We start from the raw sequence: 25250 nt of genomic DNA, 5'->3' as shown, positions 1-25250 counted from the left end.
TACGTTCCCCTCCCCATCTCTCTTTCTCTCTTTCTCTTTCGTCTCATGTTTTCTATTCGATGCATTTCACATGGACAGTAATAGACGTGGCTTTCTAACGATGTATACGATATCTGCAGGGTACTAAATGTACAACGAGACATGTATGATAGAAATAATAACGTTGGTATGAATAGTTGAAATTTAATAATGTACAAAAATGAATTATCTGGTTTTGAGGCGAGAAAAAGAGTGATAAAACGAAAGAAATTTAACAATCGTATCGTCGATAACATTTTCTTTTAGATAGCATTAAAAGCCGTAGCTGTTGTTTCTTTTTCTTTCTTTCTTGCTTTTTTTATTTACTATGCGTTTTCGTCACTTCGACCTTAGCGTTACGTGCAATTACTTTTCATTTTTGTCTTCATTCTCTTTTAATACAGATTCCAAAATTCATGCAATCCTAACTCGAACTTAATTATTACACATACAGTATATTAAGGGAGCGACAACTGTAACATAATAATTGCTAAAACACGTTAAATCATCATAAGTGTAATAAGTAAAAAATAATAAAAAATAATAATAACAGCCCTTCCAGAGAGCATTTTTATAACAACAGCAATTGCGTTCAATATATTGTCTAATTAAAGGTATGTATATACACGATAAATTACATCCGGCGACGATGTGCGTCCAAAAAACAAAAAGAAAAAAAAAAAAGAAAACACTAAACTAAATTTTCGAGTTTCGGTTTTAACGAAGAAACGAGGCGATTTGTATTACACATAATGTATGAAAATCCATACCCGCCTGTAAGAAATATTGCGACAATAAGATAATGTCGTTATGACGGTATATATCATAGCTTTAATACGGGGAGTAGAAAATCGTGAGTAATTTATACTAGGAATTATTGATTTTCAATGTTTAATTTAACGTCATACATTGTATATAATATGGTGAAACTATTTATTCGAAGACGATCGTCGATATTTTATACCTATTACGCGGCATAATAATAATAATAAAAACAAGGATCAGGCAATGCATATTGTGTTCTCTATAAATTTTCCGATAGCTGCAATTCTTCTTTGTCGGAGGAAAACTTTGATTCGTATATTATTGTTGTTGTTGTTGTTGTTATTATTATTATTATTATCATTATTATTATTAATATTTTTTTTTTTTTTTCTTCCTCCTCCTCTTTCGTTTTCATTTTTCTTAAACATTGCAACAAATTGCTTGGGCGGGTAGGGAAAGTTTCACTTGGTAGAAGGATGATTAACATAGTATATGTATACGTATAGCATTACCGTAATTAAGATAGTGAATATTTATACTATATAGACATATACGCAATATAAATTAATAAATCGTATATATGTATATGTATATATAATATAATATTTATTATAAATATATAACGTATTGAATAGACAAACGTGAATTGTAATTAGGCCAAACAATGAGTAATGGGGCGATTTGTTTGTGTGTGTGTATATATATCATCACGTCAGCAATATATTTCAACTGAATAGTTGCAACATTACTATGGATCCACCATCATTGAATTCTGTAGCACAGCTGCTTTACGATTATTATAATATTTTTTTTTTTTTTTCTGAGCAACGTTCGGTGGCAGTTGTTTATTTGAATTTTTTATTTTTTTATTTCTGTGTCAATACTTTATTATTATCTATCAATTCACCATCGAACGTTGCTAAATGTATGGATGCTGAATCATCAGAGCGCTCGCCAGTTGCAGCAAATCAGTGCCTCGCTTTCTCTCCCTCCCTCTCTATCTCTCTCTCTCTTTTTACTCAATGATAATCACACGTTTCATGCTTTCAATGCGAGTATAACGAGTGATGGTTTTTCTTTTTTTCTTTCTTCTATTTCTGACTAGATAGCGAATTTACACGGGTTATCCATCTTTTTACGGCTTCTACGGTTCGTTCATTTCGATTTTATGTACATGCATTTTGCGACTTCCTTTCTTTTTTCATTTCGAAAATGTGATTTTTTATTTCATAGTCATTCCCCTTGATTGCGGAATACATTCGTTTATCTCGCATAGGTATATATAACGCATAATATTGCGTATATGCATATTGAGAAATTCTCAAGGAATCCCGATTCAGCTGAGCGAGATGTTATTATATTATACATATACGCTTGAATACAAATCTTTTATATATATATATATATATATATATATGCGCGTATATATACCGGATGAGAAACAACTATTACAGTATAATTTATATTAATATTACAAGTCAATCGGTAATACCTATATATATGTATATATGTGTGTGTATATTATAACGTAATAAACAGCTTGCTTCGATTGCTTTAGGATTCATTAAGAGATTTGTAGGTATGCAATTATAATTATAATTATAATAATCATATGTATATAATAAAGACCATTAAGGCTGTATGCGTGATAACAATATATATATATTATATATATTATATATAATGTGTGTGTGTGTGTGTGTGTGTGTGTGTGTGTGTGTGTGTGTGTGTGTGTGTGTGTGTGTGTGTGTGTATAGTTATAAATATACAATACAAGTAAAATAAAAATCATAATTAAACATTCTCTACGTCTATATCGTCAATTGTTTTGCGATGGCGTTATAATAAGATAGTAGAATATTATTACAGTCATAAGGATGGAAAAAAGAGCAAAGAAATATATATATATATATATATATATATATATAATGTAATAGTATGTAGTGGTGATGTTTAATTATGTAATAAATAACGTATAATAACCTTATAATAATCCCTAATATTACATGATAATGATTATTACAATAATAACTATATATGTATATAGTACATTATAGATAGTAATCATAAAAATGATGATAACCAATCAATCAATCATTATTAATTATTTTATACAACAATCACACGTAGAAGCGATGAATTAGAGTAGTAGAAATAACTATTTGTCAATTTAATCTATGTATTTATATTACGTGTGTATGTATGCATGTATGCGTGTATGTATGTATCTATGTGGTGTTTGCAATGTAGTAATTCATACGTTTGGTTTTTTCGTTATTATTATTATCATTATTATCATTATTATTACGATGGTAAAAGTGTGCTTCTATTTAATTTCTTTACTTGTGTTTTTTTTTTTTTTTTCTTTTCTTTTCTTTTTTCACAAATTCTCGCTATAAAGTTGGAGATTGGAGACTTTCAATTTATATACGTAATGTATACTTGGTATAATACTTGCATACAAATGTATATTCTCGTTCGCATACATGCGTATGTATACAGATCAATCTCGTATAGGGGATTTACGAACGTATAGAAAGGGCTCATTTTGATTAAGTAAATTCGATATATTAATTTAATCGCAATTATAATAATCACCTAATACAATTAATTAATGCGATGCACTTTTTTTTTCTTTATCATATATATATATTGTTGTCGTTTTTTTATTCATTTATTTTTTTTGTTGGTAATATTATTATTATTATTATTATTAACGTTAATATTATTTTTTTTATTACTTATGCAAAGAGAGATGCGGCAGAGAGCGTGGAGTGTAGGTTGTATATTTCAGACTAATATATATATATATATATATATATATATATATGCATACATACCTGTAGCAGTTAGAAATTAGGGCGTCACACATATTAAACAAATAATGAAGAAATGATTGAATAATTAATGTATATACATTTATATATCTATATATAATATACATTCAATATTATTCGAATATTTTTCAATCGCCATATTTATTTCAATCATTTCTTCGTAATTTTTTTTAATACGTTCAACGTCATTATTTTCTAACCGATATAGATATTTATTTTTATTTACCTTGTTCGTACAAAAATGACTGTCGCAAATGAAGACATTATCATTATGTTGATTATAGATATAATATAACGTTCAAAGACGCGGCGACAAATATATTTCATAAAAGATTAAAATATTTATCATACGTGGTATAACGATTGTTTTATATTACGTATGATGAATATTAGTATTATATATGTAAAGTAATCGTATTTTTCAAACGAACCTTCTGCAGCAATTTTCATTGAAATTCTTATCGCAGCGAAAGATTTTCGTTCTTGGTTTCCTCTCCTTGATTTTTTTTCGCTTACTTCAATCACTTCGTAATTTTCCTAATTCCCCTATCATACTTATCTTTACATAGGATTTTTAAGGATCGAATCTGTATCTTCGAATGCGACTTGTGCAAGAGTTTGCTAATTTAATATATTTACTGTAAAAATGACCGTTGCGAACCATCGTCGTCGTCAGGAATACATAGCGGAGAATATTATCGCAATGGTAATACTAATTAGCTATATAATAATAATAATAAAACTGGCGTAATTTATTATTATTCATTTTGTTTATAATTTTATTCAAACAACTAATCAAGTTTCTAAAAGACGTTTTTGTTTTCTTTCCTTTTTTCATTTCACTCTTTATAATCAACTATGCAGCTTCATTTTGCCTTTTCACAAGTATTAGTTATAATGTATAACGCTGTATAAATCTTGCGCGACTTTCAAATAGAACAAGATTAAAACGGCATCATATACTGCATTTTAAAATCTATGTGATAAAATTTTTCATTCCATTTATTTCCATACAAGTATTGTTGCTGGTTTCTCGGTTGTTATTATTATTTTTAATTATTATTATTATTATTGTTATTGTTACTACTATCATGATTAGTATTTATTCCTTTAATTTTATTTTACTTTATCGGTTCGCTGACCCATGCGTATATTCTTTAGTGCTTTTCCTTGCGTTTTATACTTTTAATTCCGCTTACACCGGGCCCCTAAAATTACAAATCTTGGCTATTTGTTAAATGATAAGTATAATAGAAATGACGATCACATCAAGTAATAACGTAAAAAATTGCAAATATCTTAGCGTAACAGTTTCCAAATCTTACATTGAATGCTTTTTTTTTTTTTTTTTTCAATTTTTTTTCGTGATTTTTTTTTTTTACTTGTTTTTTGTTTTTCTTCGTTTTCACAATTTTTCTATTCAATACGCCTAGTTCGCAGATCAGTGTCTTAATTTGTATCGTTTAAGTTACCTTTGGAACAGAGATTTTTCTATTCTTATACAATTGCAGGGGTGAAAAAAGTTTAATCAACGACTTATTTATTTCTTAAAAATTTTTTTTATTTTATTTTACTTTTTTTTTTCTTCCTCATTCCCTGCTGCGTCTTCTATCATAAGACCCTGTGATTTCTCCATCTCTTTGAAACCTATCGCTTATACCTAACTGCTTTGATTCATACGATTGGAGTAAAAAATAAATAAATGAATAAATAAATAATGGCGAACAAAGCGAACGAAGTGCCAACGACAAATTTTCCTCGATCAAACTCTTCACGCGGTACTGTGTATTTTTTTTTTTTTTTTATATATATAAATATATATATATATATATTTGTGTGTGTGTGTGAGAGAAAATTAATCGTACATACGAAAATACTCGAATTCATCGATCACGAGACGCGTGTAATTATTTGTACAAATTAATGAACAAAGAATTACAGAAGTTTTTACTTTTTCAATCTCCGCGCATGACGCGCGACAGTTTATTTACGCTGTTCAGAAATTTAATAGCCCTTTTCAGCGTCTAAAAGGCTCTCGTTTCTTCTATCTCGCCATTCTCCCTTCTTTCGTTTCATTTGCATTTCAAATTTCGACCCACGGTATTCCCGACATTTGCGTATCGATTTTTATAATGAAAAACGACGATCATCTTAGGGCACATCGGTCGATTGTACGGCTAATTAATTCGCGCATATAATTGTGACCAAAGCGTTTCCCTTCAATGAATCTAATTTAAATACAATTCAATGTCATTCAACTTAACTCCCTTCGTATAATATTCTTCACCCTGATAATCATTTCCTACGACGTATGATATAATGTCGTTATAAATTTGAAATCTTTAATCGTTTATCTTTCAAAATCAATACCTTATCGTCAGTATTCTTCTCCCTTCCTTACTTTCTTTATCTCGTTTCCCATACCGTGCGAATTGCATTATCAAATACAATTACTTATATATCAACCACCCATCGTTTACATATATATATATAGTATATATATATATATAACGTGCTCTAGTTACAGCCCGAATATAAATCGCGATCTCTTGTTCCACTTCCGCGTGTGATCATCATAATATTGTATAACAATAACCGTACCGCGCGTTGTATACCTATATAATATATAATATTTACCTGTAATGAGAAATTTGAAAAAAGTGACAGTTACACACGTCGTACGCCGAACGCTAGAAATTTGTTACTCTAACTAAGCGGACTTTATTTATACTATATAATGATGCTATTATATCGAAATTACGCGACAATAATTAATGACATAATATTATAGATAGAATCAATGTATAACAATTTATCTTTACGTAGAATATATATTGAAATATTTTATATATATATATACATATATATATTTATATTTATATATATGTATATGTATATGTATATATATTATAACTAAGCTGAAGATAAGTTTCATTATGCATATTCTTTTCCATATTTCTCTTTTTCTTTTCAACTCCCTCTCTCTCTCTCTCTCCGTATATATTATACTTGGATATTATTCAGATTCAATTTTGCTTTCTGTATCGAGATTCTTGTTGCGGGGCCCGGCGTTCACCTTTTTCACAACTTATTGTTAGTCGGATGCACGATGTATTTTGTATACGTGTATAATACCGAATACGACTCAGGATATTGATCATTCCACCGCCATTATCGTTTACTTTCCGTTTTCCCGACATTTCCATTTTTCATTTTCCTTTTCCTTATTTTAACTCTGCCATATCTATCTCGCATCATCGGCCAATTGTTTCCCTACCTCCCGAATTATCGTAGGAAATTTAATTACACAACTCTATTGCACTGACAGACAAACAGACAGACAGAAAGAACAGACAGACAGAATAGACAGACAGATATCATAGACAGGCATTTTATAAATTTACTTTGTCGCTCAGGATTTTCTCCTCGTTCTCTTTATTCATCCTTTTCTGTTTCTCTCTTCGTGCATATTCTTTGTGGAAAGTTTTACTTTTCGTTTTGTTTTGTTTCCTTTTTCCTTACCGCCAGTTTCAAGTTTTATTCGTTACTTTGACAGACGTTAATTTGTTTATAGTTATCTTTTTCTTGCCGTTTTATTATCGTGAACCGAATTAATGAGTTTTAAAAAATGTTATTAAAATTGTTACGCATCGTATAATATTCTGTCGTTGCGCCCGATTTATACTTCTTCAGCTATGTATGTATGTATGTCGTAACACGCTTATCGCGTCAACTAATAATTCTTTCCCCCGCGTCTCGTTTTTCTCATCATCGATCCAACAACTTACATCATAGACCCTTCGGCTCTTTACCCATTTTTCAGTTCCCGCCTATTTTCCCCCTCATTATTCTTCGCCTGATCATCTGTGTTATTCCTCGTTTAATATATTTGTCGTTTCGTTTCTCCAGGTAATTTCCTGCACCTTTGCGGATCCGTTATCCTCGTTGCCGCGACCGTTTATTTCTGGTTGAATGAAAATTGCGGAGAGCCCGTAACTGCGCTTCGGTGAAAATGCACGTTTTGCCACTTGTTGTCCCGCTTGTGCCAGACCCGGCTTTCCTCGCTTTGATGAGTGTGAGCCACTCCTTGCCTACAAGTTATCAGGTATCGTATATTTTACACTCTCACGAGCGTCAAACGAATTGCAAATTTCAATTATCCAACTCCGCCGTCATTATACTCACTTGTCCATGTACTGCGTAAGTCTGACGTAAGCGATGCAGGCCGCATCCTCGCCCAAAAGATGCACGTGGGGATTCAGTATTGTTGTATTTACCGCCTTGCAGTTCTTCGCCAAGACTGTGAAGCATGCGAAGCAGAAAGAAAATATCAGCTGTTGATCGATTTAAAAACTGAAAATCAATCTGCACTCTCGTTTTTTTTTTAACACCTTTTCATTTCGACGCATGCAAAGACGAGAGATTTCATAAGAAGCTGTGGCAAATTCGGTACAGGTAGAGAGAGACATGATATAGATTAAGCAGGGTGACCACGCGAGTGAAAAATATGGAAAACCTGGAAATATCACGAAATTCAAAAGGGGACTTCAAAAACCTAGGATTGACCAGGAACTTTTTATTTGGCAACAAGGTTACTTTTATTCTTCGAAAAAACAAATCGTCTTTAACTGATTTTTTTTTTTTTTTTCTCAAATTAAATTTTTACATAAAATAAGAAATAAAAAATCGCGTTTCTTTATTTTTCTTTCGTGCGAAGAGAGTGATGCAAACGAGGTGTAATTACCGTTATCAAAGTAAAATTTGTGAAAGTCCATTCCCTCGACCAAATTACCTAAAGCCTCGGGTTCGAACGCCGTCAAATGCGGGTCGCAGATCTTCCTGCGGAGAACGGGAGAAACGAGAACGTAGAATAATTAGATCGTTAATTCGTTGCCTCGTTAATTACAAGTATTATAATGATGTTAATTCTTAAAATCCTGCGACTAAGTAATCATCGGTTGCATTAATTAATTGGCAATTGAACCGACGTTGTAGTGAATAAATAAATAAATAAACAAATAAAAAGAGTAAAATTTCACTCACGTGTAGGCCTCAAAGTCGCCGGTGTTTATGCTTTCGATTAACTGTTCAGTCATCTTGATTATTTCCTGACGACGAGCTGGAATTTTCAACACACCATCGTCAGTTTTAACCTCACACTCAAATTCCGCCATGTCAGACCCTTTCTGACACATCGTACAGCACAACAGCCACATGCATGAACGTTTAATTATTATGCAGTACCTATAATATCGTTATTTTAAAAAATTTTCTTTTCTTCTTTTTCTTTGTTTTTTTTTTTTTATTTTTTCGTACGTTACACCGTACCTACTTCTAACCCTTCGTCACGTGTCCGTGCACTTGTAATTTACATTTCGTTAGTAAAATATCGGTTAGTCTGGCAAGAGTTACGCTTGGTTAACGCAATCCTCGAATTATTCACTTTATTGAGTAAACCTTCGCGTTCAACGAGTACGAATATTTCAACTTCCGACACGATCTGTGTTTTTTTTTTCAACGATACGTAGATGTTGTACGTGCCTCTATCGTCTACGATTTTGAACCTCCGCGTTTCTTGGCTTTCGTACGTAAGAGTAACGCATCTCCACTGACAATATTGCGAACAAATGTCTCCGAGTCGTTTTCAATTTACACCCACGCGCGTCCATACGTGCAGGGTGTGTATAAAACGAGATTTTACGTAAGCCCAAACCAGGTTTGAGATTATATACTTGATAAGGCAAAGGTGTTGCATCTACCACCACCACAGTCACGTGTTCAGGGAAACCTCGATCCTATTGGTCAACTCCTTGAGAAATTCGTTTTCTAATTCTATTGGCTAAGGGGAGTCTTGATAACGGATACCAAGGCCGTGGAGAAGATAGGGATACCCCTTCTTCTTTCCTTTCCATAACAAACGTCTTGCTCCAGATGCAGGTTTTCTTATTTATTGTTATTATTCCCGGCAAATCGTCGACAACTGTGCTCGATATTTTCACACAAATTGTAACAAATTCACAAACAATAAACGTCGATTTTCAGACACAATATTCTATTGATAATAATTGTTACACTTTTTTTCTTATTTTTGCAATTGTCAGTTGTGTTCTGAATTTTAATACTGTGATAACTATTTTTCATTGTTTTTCATTCCGAGAAGTAAATTTTCATCTCCGTGTATTCTCGTTTAATGAAAATTCATTGTTACGGTTTGACAATCTGCGAATATGGAAATTCGTGTATTTCTCAACGATGTGGAAAAAGTGAAGATGTCTAACGTAGAAGCGTAGATTTTTTCAAGCTATAACTTGAGAAAAAATTCTTATCGCGTGGAAAGTCGAGTGTTTTTCTATTTTTATTGAATAGATCAAAAATACCGACAGATATTTCAACCGGAATAAGGAGTTTATCTCCCTATGGTTTGTTCTTTAGTCGCGGTAATAGTTTGATGGTTTCAATCGCATGTGGTTCAAAGTCACTGTTACATATATACGTATGTATGCATTTTCCCTCAAACTCGTTAATATTCATGACCATAAGTCTAAGTATTACACTATCTATACTTACAAACAGTTTTTCATTGGCTTTAATTTAATTGATGGTTTTGTTTTCGATACGTATAGTAATTGAATGTTACGATTACCTGAGCACTGCGAATTCGTAGATAGCTGACTGCAGGTCTTGATAGGACAGACGATTCTTATCTCTATAATAACATACCTTTCTTATTAAAAAAAAAAGAACACACAAAATTCGGAAAAAAATAAATAAATGTGCAAAACAACAAACGGTCGAAGGGAACCGCACAGGCATGATATCTACATAGCTGTGTGTGTACGCGGCTAATTTATATATAATATGTATAAATTAAACGATATTTTCATCGCGTGAAAGTAGGGAGGGAAAAATTGAGACGATTTATCATAAGAGTAGAAATAAAACGATCTTGTGCTTTTTAAACATAACAAGAGCGATTTAAAATTGCTCGTAACACACTGTACTTCTATTTTTGAATCATCTCAATTTTTCGCGATAAGAAAATAGAAACAAAACGCTTTAAATAATAAACTGTGATAGTTTAACTATTTTTCGCTTCTTTGCAATATTTATATGCAGAGTGTCCTACAATATATATACGAATATATTATACACAGATCGACTTATGGGAAAAACTTTTTTCGGTTCACGTTACTTTGAGACGTGGTTTTCCTTTCGGTTCGCTTCGCGGATTATTTAATAAAATATCTGAAAATTTGCGTTATTCACGTATAATGTGTACCCAATACACTTTCTAGAACCGCACACTTATACGACAGGTAACTGAAATTGTGGTTTCAAATGTCAAATACACTCCACGTTTCCAACTCCATCGCGAATCGCGTGTGTCCAGATTATAAATTTTACAAATACGTGACCGTTGCATCTGTGCAAATAATTATAACCACAATGATAATTTAAAATTAGTAATTTCTTTCTCTCTCTTCAATTACAGCGTAACCGGTAGAGATTTACTTTTTCTCTCGTCGCACCATCGTCGTTTCGATAATTATTTATCTATTCCAAGATGCGAATCGTGCCTCTCCCCCTGTATCATGTTATATTTTCCAGCTGCTTATTCTCTCAATTTTTCCCCTGCACATACTTATGACCTGCAGGGTCTATCAACAGTAATAGAAATAGTTTTAAACAATTTATTAACAATGACAAATGAGCCAACCGATGTATATATATACACACACATGTATATATGCATGTGTATATATATATATTTATAACTAAAACATTATCTTACATATTTTTCTACGGTGTATAACGCTTAACGGTATCTTTTATCTTGTTCTACGTGAAAAAAAAGAAAAAGATAAAAAGATATCTTCTCACCATCTTTCTACATTCTAGTCGATCAACGAACAACTCGTTGGCTAGAATAATTATATTTCTGCAATCCGATAGAATTAGTGTCCAAAGACCCATCCGGCGATAATGCGAAGGATCGCTAATAGCTGTTTGTATATCGGTTTGTTCGTTGACTTTGCCGATTTTGTATCCGGCTTTTCGTCAGCCGAGCGTGTGAATTTTGAAAAACGCGGCAAGTCCGTCGCGGCGGCAATACGCTCGCGGCTAACGAAACGTTGATTTCGCCCGATGAAATACATTAGTTATTTAGGGCTAGAGCAAGCGACACCGCCTGAGCTTCGAGCAGACGTCCTCGTCCTTTTGCGGCTTACGGGACGCATCGTTCGTCTCTGATTTGCTCGTTTTCGGTGTTGCCTTTGCGGCCTTACCGCCGTCGTATTCTCCGCTCTCGCCTAGCTGGCAGTATCCCGCAGTCCCGGATGTTCCGGACATCACCTGATTGCCTCGCCCTCCGCCGATACCGTCTGATTGTGAGTCTGAACAGCCCCTCGTCGTGCAATTGATGCAAGAAGCGAACACCGAACACCAAGCCAGAGCCAATCAGCGGGCAGCAAACACGAATATAAGCATGCACAAATATGTATACATGCACACGTGCACGCGTATGTGTATATACATGTGTGTATATATATATATATATACATACATACACACACACACGCGCGCGCGTATATCGTACACGTGTGGAAGTTCATTATACAACACGCAACACGCTACGGTTAACTAAAAGACGGAATTACTGCATGGGAGGTGGATTTTTTGAAAGGGACACGCGTTATATCCAGCAGCTGAATATTTTTGGGGATGGACGATGTTGATCAGGTATATTTCTTGCCGACAAACAGGAATCAGAGAGAAAACAACAAGCTCGCTTGCGACGGATTAATCGAAGCTACAGAAAGGGTATAAATCTAACGGAGGAGATTCAGTTGTCTCCGGATTGAATTGAAGATTGACAAAATTCGAGGTACTGTCGAGGAGTTCGGGGACACAAACGTTTCTTCAGGGAAGTTGAATGTGGACCTGAGGTTGAAACCATTGGGGGTACTTTCGAGGAGTTCGGAATGCAAACGTCTCTTTAGGGAAGTCTAATCTGGACCTAAGGTTGAAACCATTGTAGATACGTTCGAGGAGGTCGGGGTCTTGCTGCAGGAACGTCGAACGTGTAACGAAGATTAAAAACACTTGAGGTGTCGTCGAGGAGGAGTTCAGGATGAAAAAGTATCCGCGGGAAAGGTCGGTAATGTCGAGGAAGTCTTTCGCGACTATCGAACGTTTCGAATTACGTAGCTGGCAAGGAGGGACTTTGACAGGCAGAGAAAGAGAGAGAGAGAGGGAGATGATTGAGCGAAGTAGAGGGGTCGAAAGGTGAAAAATAAAAGGAAGCTACAGACCAGTGTTCGAGTCATGACGACGAGGCGTGCTCCCGCAGGCGTTGAGGTGGATCGTCGACGACGGTGATCCGCCGGTTTGGCTGTTCTGGCTGTTGCTGCTGCTACTGTGGCTGGAGCCACTGCCACTCCCACTGCCAGCTAGTCATGCAACCAACGAACCAACAAGGGTACATTGTGACTCGGCCTCGATATCGTAAGCCAAAAACGGAAAACCAAACGTGCAACCTCCTCATCGCCGCTATTACATGTCACGTTCGTCGTGGCTTTCCTTTTTTCCTCCTCATTATTTTCATTCTCAGATATACAGAGTCGGCGGATGGTGGCAAAGCGGTTGAGAAGGATACAATGAGAGAAAGAGAGAGAGAGAGAGACAGAGAGAGGGAGAGTGATGACGGGAGGTCAAAGACTGCGAATAAGAGAAAGATAGAGATAAAGTTACGGGTAAAAAAACACGAACCCACTCATACGATTTTTCGCCATATTATCATCGATCGATTCTCTCGTTTCAACAGGTTGCAATTGACCTTTCAATCCATTACCGACCTCGCCGTATTGCGGTAAATTATAACAACGGTCTCTTTAACTTTGTTACTCTTTTTTCTCCACTCTCCTGTTATTCGCGTAAATGGGTTCGCGTGTATAATACATAAGGATTGCAGGCAAGAACAAAGTTTTCGTCGATTCATTCTGCACTAAGCAATTTTTCACTATCAGATTGAATATCTTTATCGCGTCAAAGACGATAATTTATCTCTTATGCGTGGATCGTTTGTTCATTTTTATTTTCTCCATTTCAGCCTAAATATTGTGAAAGCCTTGCAGGCGGTATTGCTAATGAGAATGTATGAAATGAAAGGCGTTAACCGCAGAATCGCTTTGTTCTTACGTCATCAATCAATGCGTTAATCATTTTTCTTAGATTCTTTTGATTAGTTTTATAGTTGCAATACTATCGTAATTCAATTATTTTCGTTATTATCATTATGATTATTATCATTGTTTATCGATTTATTTTTTTTAACAAACAAAAATTATCTTCAAACTAATAAGCTATTTAACAAAACAATATTATTCGTGTGGTTATTTATACTGGAAATATCGAAAGAATAATAAACATGTGGATCAAAAGATGGATACGCAAATACGTGTGATCGTGAATTAACAATTATAACACGTGTATAACAATGAGCATAAAAAGCAACCAATAGAACGTTTAAATCGTTAAAATTGTACGATTTAATTGTAAGAAAATTCTTCGTTTTAGTCCAGCGTATTAATTAGTATGTAGTATAATATATTGTTACGCTAGGTTATCGAAAAATCGTAAGTAAAAGGGGAAAAAAAAAAAATATATCAAGTGAAGTATGAAAAAACGAAAATCAAATCATGCTCAACCCTAGAACGTTGTAATATCTCAATAATCAACAATCTTACCAATTTGTCCGGTGATCTGGCCATTCGGTACAATTTGTCGCTGTACGTTAGTTATATATTATATAATTATTAAGTGTAGAAGAGACGATTCTATGACCCGTCGCTGTTCATTATTACAGTAAGCATACTCTATCATAAGTATCTATTCTCGCAAAATATTTTTTCTTTCCTTCTCCCCTGAAATTTCGAATCTTATTAAAATTTCGTACACGAATAAGTTCTCCTTGCTATGTATTTAGTCTCGCAGACCTTTGGAACGCCTATATCTTAGTAAATACGGCGATTATGCCAACTGGATTCCACTTTTTACTCTTATAGGTACTGGGCTTACGGATTGTACGATGTGCGTGACGTACACGTACGTTGTATACGTAATATACGTGTTCCTGGCGTTACTAATGTAGCGTGAAAATACTGCAATATTTCTGCGTTTTTAAATCAATTGAGCTCGTACAGCATTCAGGTACTCGTATACTTGCACGCTACTGTAATTTCTACATACAACAAGCTGCGTTAAGCGATACGCCTACTTCTTTGCGCAATCGATTCCGTATCTTGGTATGTTTTCGCTATTTTTTACAGTCACCAATCTTGGAAACTTGTCATATCTGTCAGTTGTTTATATGTATACAAACGTAATTCGAATAATTCGAGTACCGGTAATTTTTTATAATTAGTAAAATTTTCACAGCTTGCATTCCACAGGCGCACAAGGTATATATATACATATATTGGTTAATATACAAAGAAAACTCCACAACGATTAAAATTCGATAACGGATATTAGGGTGTAGAATTTATAAGAGAAAGTCGGCATGGTAATACACGTGTGTATGTAATTTATAAAATGCACTCGGAAAGTGAAAAATCAGAAATTGATTCCAACCGAAAAACAAACGACAAATTTTTCCTTCACGGAAAAGTTCGTTTCGCTCTGTGCGTGTGTATTACGTATGTATGAGGCGAATATATGTACAATGCATGAATCCGGACAAGGTCGGCGTAAAGAAACGAAGAAAAAAGAATACGGGAGAGAAGCAGATGAGAAAGAAGACAAAAAAAAATGAGAGAATGAAAGGAAAAACTTTTGCCGCGCTGCTTTGCCTTGTCTGGCTTCTTGGTGAAGCGATAGGCGGTTAGACGGTTTACGTTAGACAGGCACGTGTATGTTATTGTGTTGGAATTTTATACCGACGCGTAATAATTCGCTAATATATATTTATATTACAAGGGGATATCGAAAGGCGAATGAAAAGTTTTAATCAATCACAGACAGGTGAAATGTGGCGATATAGAAACGGATGGATCAGTTTAAACGTGTAAAATTTGACGATTTTTTTTCACATAATTCGCATTTCAAACGCGGCGAGGAAAGATAAAGCAGTAATATAGTAACGGGGAAAATGTCGAGGGTGAGTGAAAACGTTGGATAATCACACAAAACGGTAAACGGGGGATCACGAACAACGGACGTTATACGTAATACGTGTATGATAATGTGTCCAATTTATGTACAACAAAAGCGCGTTGAAAAGAAAATTCTTTGTTAAATATTACAATTAAAACTGCAGAGATATCGGATGTACGATTTTGAGGAAAATGGAAATAAAATCGTACCAATAAAACTAAATGTTGGCAATATTCCGGTGCCGAACGTTTGTTCAGAACAGTCGTATGGAAGTTTTTTAAATTTCGTCAAAGAAATTAGGTGCGGCAGTTTTGACAAATCGGAGACGCTGGTTGATTATTTATTTCTTTCGTTGCGTCACGCGCATATTTCCGAGAATTTACCGAGATCATCACCCACCTCGTCCCTCCTTATCTCTGCAGTGAATTTGATCGAGTCAGCTTATCGAGCATCGATTTTATAAGCGGTGGTGTTTTCCTTACAACAATAACCATTTTACCTTGGGCACCCTGGAGCAGGACTGCGGCGATTCCTAGCGTGCTTCCGGCGGATTGGGGTTGCTTTTGGGACGGGGTTTGGCCCACCATCACCCTCGAGAAAACCGAGGCCGCGGCTGGGCTGCTGGGCGGCGTGCCTTGCGAGGCCAAGCCTGAGGGCCAGGGCGAACTTCGTGTAGATGGGGAGGAGATGACGTTAAAGGGGGTGCCCTCGTCGATTTCGACGTCGTCAATTTCGGACGCGAAAAGCGAGATTTTCGCGAGAAAAACACACGAACGCATTTTCGTTTGCCGCAGAAATAAAGAAATCGCAACAGAATTCACGCCTTTCTCTGTTTCTGCGTCAAATGAAAAAATACATGGGAGCGTTTTTCGGAATTCTCCATAGAACGGGTCTGTCGAGCCCTTTTTCGCGTTTGAGATACGCGGACCTTGATATATGGAAATCGGCTGGGGCACACCCTTAAGGACTCGTTAGCCGCGATGTGATCGAATTTCAAAGAGCTTTGAGTCGGGTTACGTTGAGTGAAAGCCGAGCTTTTTTCCACGCGAATATCAGTCTCGTTATAAAATATCTGAATCGAAATTCAGGCAAAGGGGGAAAAGCGTTTGAGACATCTCAAAGAACGTATTCATATCTGCGCCAATGATGGTGAATAAACCAATAAAATAGCATCACCTGTGTTTCATAGAAACGAATTTGGGAAAATTCTAACGACGGAAGCTGATATTTCAACAAATCGATAAATTTTCTAAAGATTCTTCGAATGATTTTTGTCTTTTCTTTTCCGTTTTATCAAATGTATACACTTTTCGATAGACATATTAATTGGATGTAAATTTTGACCATTACAAAAATTTCACGATATCTCTAAAATTGTAAAATAATCAACAGCGTTCGCGGTCTAAATTCAAGAATAAATAAATAAAAATCAATCTTTTTTTAAAAAAAATGCATCCTCACTTATCCCGGTAACGTGTACATAATCAAAGTATTTTCGACGCCTGATACGCATCCCTGTTTGTGTAATTTTTACACACTTCGCAACGCGATTGCGGAGGGTCCGCGAATTTCACTAGAGTTTGTGGTTTCATTGAAACGAGAGTCGCCGCCGTGCGTAAATCTGTGTCACGTTGTCTCCGCGGATCCGCGAATAGCTTTGGTCCATGACACAGAGCCGTTAGATTATACAAGGTATGCATCAGGTTGTACACGCAGGGCTGTATCGACGAATGTAAATAGATGAGGGCGAGTCGGTAAGCCGTCGAGTGAAGTTTTATACCGTGTACGTCAGGGTCTTTGAGGGAAAAATAATTTGCCATTTTCCACCATGGAACCCTCTGAAAAGTTTGTTCATGGCGAAAGAAAGGTTCTGGAAAAAGATGAGCGTTCTACGCTACGGGGATTTTTTCAATTTTATACATTTATTTAAATTTATCAAGTATTGTGGATAAATTTTTTTTTTTTTTACGGCTTACATCAATCATAATATCAATTTACGTCGCTAAGAAGACTCATCATTGTACTATCAAGTCTCTGGTTGATGTTTGAGGAGTTGATCCGACGATTTTTTCATTACTAATTCAATCTCATAAAATATTTATAATACAATGTGTTCTCGGATGATATATCGTTGTGTTATGGATCGTAATTTTTAGGTTGAACGTAAATGTCAGGAAATAAATAATAATTTAAGCGCTACAACGTGTTTCTCCAAAGATTTTAAAGTATGTGAAAAAAAAAAAATTAAACAAATGATCGCGATCTTCGATGTAACGTAGAACGCTTACCTTTTCACGTAATTTTTCTTTTGACCTAAACAAACTTTTTAGGGTGTTGTTACGGTGGAAAATCGTGAATTATTTTTTTCTGCAACATCCCAAGTATATACATATACCATCGATCGACAAGTTGCTGGAATTACTTTAGCCGCCACGTTTAAACCCCCCCTGATATCAACACGTGACGTGCGAATTGTTGTGCAAGTTATGTAATACAGTGATAAATACACATTGTACATAGCGATAATAATGAAGGTTCGCGTTTCGCATTCGCGACTGTCCAAAATCAATATCGCGTAACATTCATCGGTGAATTCTAATCGGGCCAAATTTCGCGCGTCAATCGAGGCATCAAGGAAATGAGAAAGGTACACGATACGTGGAAAAATCGAGGTATAAAAGACTCACTACTCATCGGCTGCTTTGATGAAACCGCGGAAATTACGCTCGTTGCTGCCGACATTGCCTCACGTGTTACAAATATTTTACAGTTCTTTTTCTTCCCTGCACGGATGCGACAAAAAGAGTAGATTTTAGTCAAGACTGCGGGAACGTGGAGAATGATCCGGATTTTTTTTCAAGGAAAATGAGATCTGTTTCAATCTCACAATCTAATTTACATTTATAGTAAAAATTACATTTCGATACGGGTGTTATTTACCGAAAACCTCGACGCGTCTCTCCTTTCCCACAGTTTTCAGTAAAATCTGTTCTCCATCTTTTCTCCGAGTGCACCGCACGAATCGTCCGACTTTCCTTCGCCTGCGAATTTATTATTATTTCGCAGCTGAATTAATCTCCGCGACTCTTGAGATCCCGAGAATAAAATAAAGGACCACGTCACTCGGCGACAAACTTTTCGATAATTTTATATAGAACGGGAACCGGTTTTTCCTTCTCCCACGCCAAGTTCAATTACGGATTCATCCAAGCGCCGAATGTATATCTACTTGAGAGCAGAAACGAAGCGAAACTGTCTTCTTCTCTCTGTCCGTGTATCTCTATCCACACGCCTGTGATCTATTCGAGGTTGCTAAGCGGCAAGTTGCAGGTATTTCCGTCCAATCTCGTCCGACTCGAACGACCCTCCGTCTCTTATTCTTTTTCTCATGCATATGCCGCGAGATTTCAATCCGGCGCATCTTATCCCCCTGATTTTATCGTATTATTATATCAAGGATGCAATTTGGGAAATGTATACAAGCGAAAAGATGGAGGGTAAAAACATCCCCGAGCTTTTCTTTCGCGTGGGATTTTTTTTATCCAAGAATTTTTCAGCTCCCAAAGATTCTCGAACGTAACACCGCGTGACCTTTTCACCTCACGATCAGTCGACTCTTGGGTTAATGTTTTAATCTATCACACCAACAACATGTTGCTTCCTATATTTATTATACATGTACACGTACTCGGCACGATTCACATCTTTATTTTTTTGTCAAAAATTAACTTTGCTCATGCCTACCGGACGGTTGTTTGGTTATTCGACCGACGTAAAAAGAGACGCTTTGATTTGTTACACGCGCATCGGCGTGTAAAGTAACGTTCACCCGTCAGATAAATCATTCGTCTATGTACTGTATTATATATCGTGTATTTCTACCGTTGAAATAGAATCGTGCTCTCGTGTTGTGACATATAATACATTTCAATGTTAGAAGTCGGAAAATAGTTAATGCAAAGTTAGTACGATATTATTTTTGTTCAAAAAGCATAAACAAGTTCTACAACATTATATTGTTAATATCGAAAATGCTCGTTATTAAGAAAAAAAAGAAAATTAACTTTCTACTTTATCTCGTGAGAAATTATTGTAATCAATGTAATACGAGTGTGTACAATATTAACGTGCAATTAGTTGTATATTCATGTTAAAGAAAGAAGAAAAAAGAAACTCTGTTAATCAAGTTTCATCTTAAAACATTCGCCAGTTATGTTAGACAAAAAAAAAATAATCAAATGAAAACCAACAACCTCAACGATCAGGTATACATAATTATTGTGAAATTTATGCAATCATATAACGTAAAAATATATTCCATCTCTCAAACGCACCGAAACATGCCCAATTTACAAAACGTTACTTATTTGCGATCGATAATAATTCTATAAATATCCGATTAAATTTATAAATCTTATAAACCATGTGTATGTAAGAAATGCAAACGCAATTGGTTTAATTAATAAATTATTTATTCAACGGTACATCCGTCATTGTGTAGAAAAAATATATATTACAATTCCGGCATGTTTTTGGACTTGAAAGAAATGAACAATCGATGTCTAGTAAAAATTTCAGGATATTGGAAGAAAAATTGACTACACCGGAGAAAAAATTGTTAAGTAAAACACGAGGAAAAAAAAACGAACGAGGAATCACGAGAGATTGTAAAAACGGTGGCAAAGCGTTGGGCATGTTCCGCGGTTTGTCATTGTTAGTGAAAACAAAAGCTACGTGTAACGCAAGTGAACAGATAAGACATTAATTATGCATATTATACACATATATATACATTATATGTGTGTACACGTATGTATATATATGTATATATTACAGACGACACGAATGATCGTTTTGTTTATTGTTCGGTTACCTTCAGGCTCTTTTGCTATGACCGTGATGCTCCGGTCGACGCCTCCTTTCTTATCCTCTGTACAACATACACACATACGTCACGTACATAAACATATACATATCTATGTTCATATATAATACAGGGTATATATGATAATAAAATGCAAACGACGCGTTTCATGGTGTGCCGGTTTCGTTATTTCACATACGTTACGGAAACTTTTATTCAATTATAATATTATCCTCGACGCCCATTGATAAAAATCATCCACAAATATGAATTCAGAGGGAAAAAAAGTAGGGGGGGGGGGAGGATATCGATTGATTTTCCTTTTTTTTTTTTATATATATTTTAAGAATCATGCAAATCAGACTTTAACCCTTCGCTCGCCATCCAGGAACAATTCGACCTAAGCTGTTTTTAAAAACCCCTGCACTTAAGGGTGAGGGAAATTGTAAAAAAAAAATTAAGGTGGCTAGTTTGACCGTCGGAATGATGAAATATTTAGTCATGCATTGAATAAAAATTAATAAACTTTAAGAAATCGAGTCGAGCGACCATTTCAGAGAAAGTACGAGTGGAGGAATTCGTCCCGGGTGGCCAACGGAGGGTTGATAATTTGTTGACCTAATATCGATTGAAAAATTACTCGAGTTCGATAAAAACCGTACGAACTGACAAAATTCTCTTTAAATTTTAACGAAGTAATCGCGTTCTAGCGTACGCGCAAGCTCATCTCAAGTGCATTATTATTAAATACAGAGATAGGTATGGAAAAATATTTAGTAGAGAGAGATAGAGATAGAGATAGAAACAGAAATAGAAATATTGAGAGAGAGAGAGAGAGAGAGAGAGAGAGAGAGAGAGAGAAGCGGGTTCACCAATGAGGCTAATTTGCATAATAACATATGAGGGATTGATACGATTATACATGTATATTTCAATTCCTAGCATTTGGATACTGCGTCGATCGGCATGATATGATTATTAATATTCCTCATATTCAATGTATGGATGATCGATGTCTGCAATCATATGCAAAGGTGCGAACGAACGGTTTTCCATTTGCCAAAAATTGATCGACGCTAGAGCGAGGCAAAGAAAATGAAATTCCAGGTAACCGCGTTGAATCCCTTCGCAGCTGTTGCTACCGATTTTATTGCGAATTTTTCTACGTCGTGCAATTTTTGGCAGCTTAGGCTAAAAGAGATGAGAAAAAACCTTGAAAAAAAAAAACAAAAAATAAATAAATACGTAGGTGCCCTAAGGTCGATATTAACGTGCGAAAGCGGTTACGGGGACGCATGCGCCAAGCCGGGGGAAATTCTAGTTATTCGATTAATTTTTTCTTCCATTTTTTCGTTTAATTTATTTTAGTGAAAGATATTTATAAAACAGAATGGTGTTCATAAATCCATAACACCAGACTTTGGGTGTGTGAATTGTGAATTGTGGATATCTGGTGAACCCTAATATATAGTATATATATATATATATATATACATATATATACATATATATATATTATATTATATATATATATATATATGTATGCATACATATATATTTATGTATAATGTCAAATTATGCGGTATATATTAAACAGGGTGTGTCGTAAAAGTTGCGAAATTGATTCGCAAACCATTTTTCGGTTACCGTTCTATGAATTTCTTTTTCACAAAATGCTCACGTACCGTGATATATTGAATTCTCGATCTTATTCTCATATATGTATTAATGTATCATTGCATGTATAGGCACTTATTTTTCATTATTACGTGAAACATTGTTCGAATATCAAACATCGTTGGATTCTTTGACAAATGGTTTACGATTTAGAAAACGAAAATTACGTGCGGTGCTGAGATTTTTTATATATATTATGATGCATATTATTAATGTATGTATATATATATATATATATATATATATGGATGTGTGTAATATAAAGAGGAGAATGTGCTTGGAATGATGCAAAAAAGTCACCGGTTCATCTTGTGAATTTAAACTGCATTTCTGGACTGTGTGATGTCGAGTTGTTGAATGTCGCAGATTTAGATTTTCGTTTTAAACTATACAGGGCACACCTATGCTCTATAAACTACCTCTATGAGGCTAACGAACTTCGACGAACATACGTATGTATACATACATATATATCACATACACATATATACATATCTGTTGACAAGTTGACAAGTATATGCGTATATTTATATGTGATATAACATGTGATATGTACCTATAAGTATTATAATAATATCCTAATATGTATATATAATAATGATAATATGTGAAAACATCAAAGGCAAAGCTAAAGCATATAATAATGATTTACGCGTGATGTAATTGGCAGGTTGAAAATTATGATTGAAAATGACAAAAAAAAAAAATTTTTCCCCTCATCTTTCTAACTTTCCAATCGATGGCATAATGCACAGCTATTTGATAATATATATTTTATGTTCGTAATTTATTCGATTCCCTCCGTACTTTGTTCTTCTGTTCTTTTTCTGTTTTTCACGGCTTGTTCGTTTTTCGCAACACAAACATCAATAGATTGCACAAAATGTGATTAAATGCCGATATTCGATCGCAACTGACTAGCCATGGCCACGTTGAAATCCGTTTGACAATGAGTGAATAAAAATTTGTACCTAATTATGCGAATATAACAATCAAACAGCTGCTGTGCATCGCCAAAGCGTAATGAATTAATATAAAACGTAAAAGTATGATTGGACGATAAACAAACCGACGGTAATAGGTACTCGTTAAATATTAATAATAGTATTAATAGTAATAATAATATTAAGAATAATGACGATATCAAACTGCGATACACATGATAATAAAACAAATGATAATAATTCGATAAAACGAGTATAATGCATACAACGAGATAAATACGTAATCAATTATTATTGATGACAATATAGCTGGGCGTACTCGTGTTGACGAACGTGATAAGCTGCATGTAGTTGAAATTCAAACGAAAGGAAGAAGACAAGCAAATTTGAAAAACCAAAGAAACAAATCAAGTAAGAATATTGTAGGAATCAATAACATATTACCTATACAATATATGTATATGTATAACAATATACTTCTTGCCAATTCGCGAAATGGATCGCGGCGTTGCGTTGTAGGGTGTAAAAATAAACTATGCGTATGTATAACAATTGACCAAGGTACAAAATTGCCACATCGCCAGTCGGTGATTCGCGTGTCGCTGCTAGTGCTTACCTATCCGCTATTTTCGAATACCTAAGTACATATGCATATATAATGTTAGTCGATGGTGTACTTGCGATTTCTCATCTTCTCAATTCTATGTTATAGAATACACTGTGATGTAAGATATTTAACGCCATACGTCTCAACTTTGATATGGTGACTGTGGTGGTGGTGAATACAAGTGACATGTGACGGTGATTGTGGTGGTGGTGGTATAAGTGAATTCAATGCGACTGTGATGACGATGACGATGACGATGATGATGAAATGGTGGCGGTGGTTGCGCGGTGGATTTTCTCTTCAATCTACTACAATGCTTTTTTTTCTGCTCTCGCTAGTTTATAACACTGATTTATCAAGTAACGAAATCATCATTGCCTTTTTCACTCTCTATGTATTATACACTGTAATTCGGTCTGTCTCTAGTTTCGAGATTTCCCACCTCGGTTCACCGTGCATGAGGTCAACTGGTAGGCCCGTAATAAATCATTGCTCGTAGCTGTGTGTTGAAATTCGAAATAATTATTCATTCTATTTTTAATGAAAATCTATGTGAAGCGGTCTATTCTAACGATCTCGCTATATTTATGTATATGTATATATATTATATACGTCTATTGTACGCAAGGAATTTACGATTTCTTTTCTATTCGTCGAGACATTTTTCAACGTATATAAATTCGAATATCGTGTTATTTGCGTGAAACAATTTTATAGTTGACTATGTGGGAAAGATCGATGACGCTGGATTAATGTTTCTACGTGTTATGGATTTGTGAGCATCGATATTATTGCACAAACGTATATATAACGTATAATGTATAAGAAACGCTACTGTATCACGTAAATATAGCTACGTGTATGTATGTTATTCAATGTCAACCACGTAAGGCGTGAAAATACAGTAGGTTTTCACATAAAACAGGCAGCAGTTCAAAGGCAAGCGGACAACGGTTTTTCCGATCGATATTTAATTAATTTCAAAAAGTTTGAAAGAAGCTTCTTTCGCACAATGAACACTCGGAGGAATTCCTGTTGCTTAATGCGCCAAATTGAAATTGTGTTATAAACGCAAGATTGCGTATTTCGAAAGATTCATTCGGTCTGAATTTCTCTACCGACCCTCATTACGCAACTTCGGAGTACAGATTTTCATAATTTACCGTCGAGGGGCATCGTTGAATTTGGCTTTCGATATTCCGGGGGAGAAAGGAAAACTCGCGATAAGGCAAAGGAAAAGAAGAACCGCGTTTCCTCTGCAGGAGGCAAAAGCAGAGAGAAAAGGAATTAACCCTTTCATTCACAGAAGCCAATACAGTGGCACCCTTTCGTTTTATCTTTTTTCCTTTTTGTCGTTGGTTTTATATTTCATGCAAAAATTTTGA

General features: G+C 35.0%; 2 protein-coding genes across 25 annotated transcripts in view; one reads left to right on the top strand and one right to left on the bottom strand.

Annotated features, from left to right (window-relative positions):
* Nucleotides 1-6587: 6587 nt before the first annotated feature.
* The window catches only part of LOC124302276 (calcium/calmodulin-dependent protein kinase type II alpha chain), a 96170-nt gene continuing 77507 nt past the window's right edge, over nucleotides 6588-25250 (bottom strand). For 3 of the 24 annotated variants that reach the window (XM_046758253.1, XM_046758262.1, XM_046758269.1), the window contains 8 exons: nucleotides 20647-20703; nucleotides 16273-16422; nucleotides 12932-13069; nucleotides 10264-10326; nucleotides 8664-8739; nucleotides 8365-8459; nucleotides 7806-7920; nucleotides 6588-7711 (listed from right to left, as the gene is read on the bottom strand). In XM_046758253.1, the coding sequence (XP_046614209.1) occupies nucleotides 7579-7711; nucleotides 7806-7920; nucleotides 8365-8459; nucleotides 8664-8739; nucleotides 10264-10326; nucleotides 12932-13069; nucleotides 16273-16422; nucleotides 20647-20703 (827 nt within the window). In that variant the 3' untranslated portion in view covers nucleotides 6588-7578. Of the gene's footprint in view, nucleotides 7712-7805; nucleotides 7921-8364; nucleotides 8460-8663; nucleotides 8740-10263; nucleotides 10327-10378; nucleotides 12014-12931; nucleotides 13070-16272; nucleotides 16423-20646; nucleotides 20704-25250 lie in introns of those variants that run through there. The other 21 variants (XM_046758317.1, XM_046758327.1, XM_046758336.1 and 18 more) reach the window with 10 other exon arrangements.
* LOC124302354 (uncharacterized) overlaps nucleotides 24170-25250 on the top strand; it is a 51494-nt gene continuing 50413 nt past the window's right edge. Inside the window, exon 1 of the mRNA XM_046758470.1 lies at nucleotides 24170-24335. Coding sequence (XP_046614426.1) covers nucleotides 24179-24335 — 157 coding nt within the window. The 5' untranslated portion in view covers nucleotides 24170-24178. The remainder of the gene's footprint in view (nucleotides 24336-25250) is intronic.

Source organism: Neodiprion virginianus, chromosome 1 (genome assembly GCF_021901495.1).
Source record: "Neodiprion virginianus isolate iyNeoVirg1 chromosome 1, iyNeoVirg1.1, whole genome shotgun sequence".
NCBI classification, from domain to species: domain Eukaryota; kingdom Metazoa; phylum Arthropoda; class Insecta; order Hymenoptera; family Diprionidae; genus Neodiprion; species Neodiprion virginianus.
The sequence above is the reverse complement of the archived record's forward strand: the minus strand, read 5'-3'. Positions and strand labels throughout refer to the sequence as shown.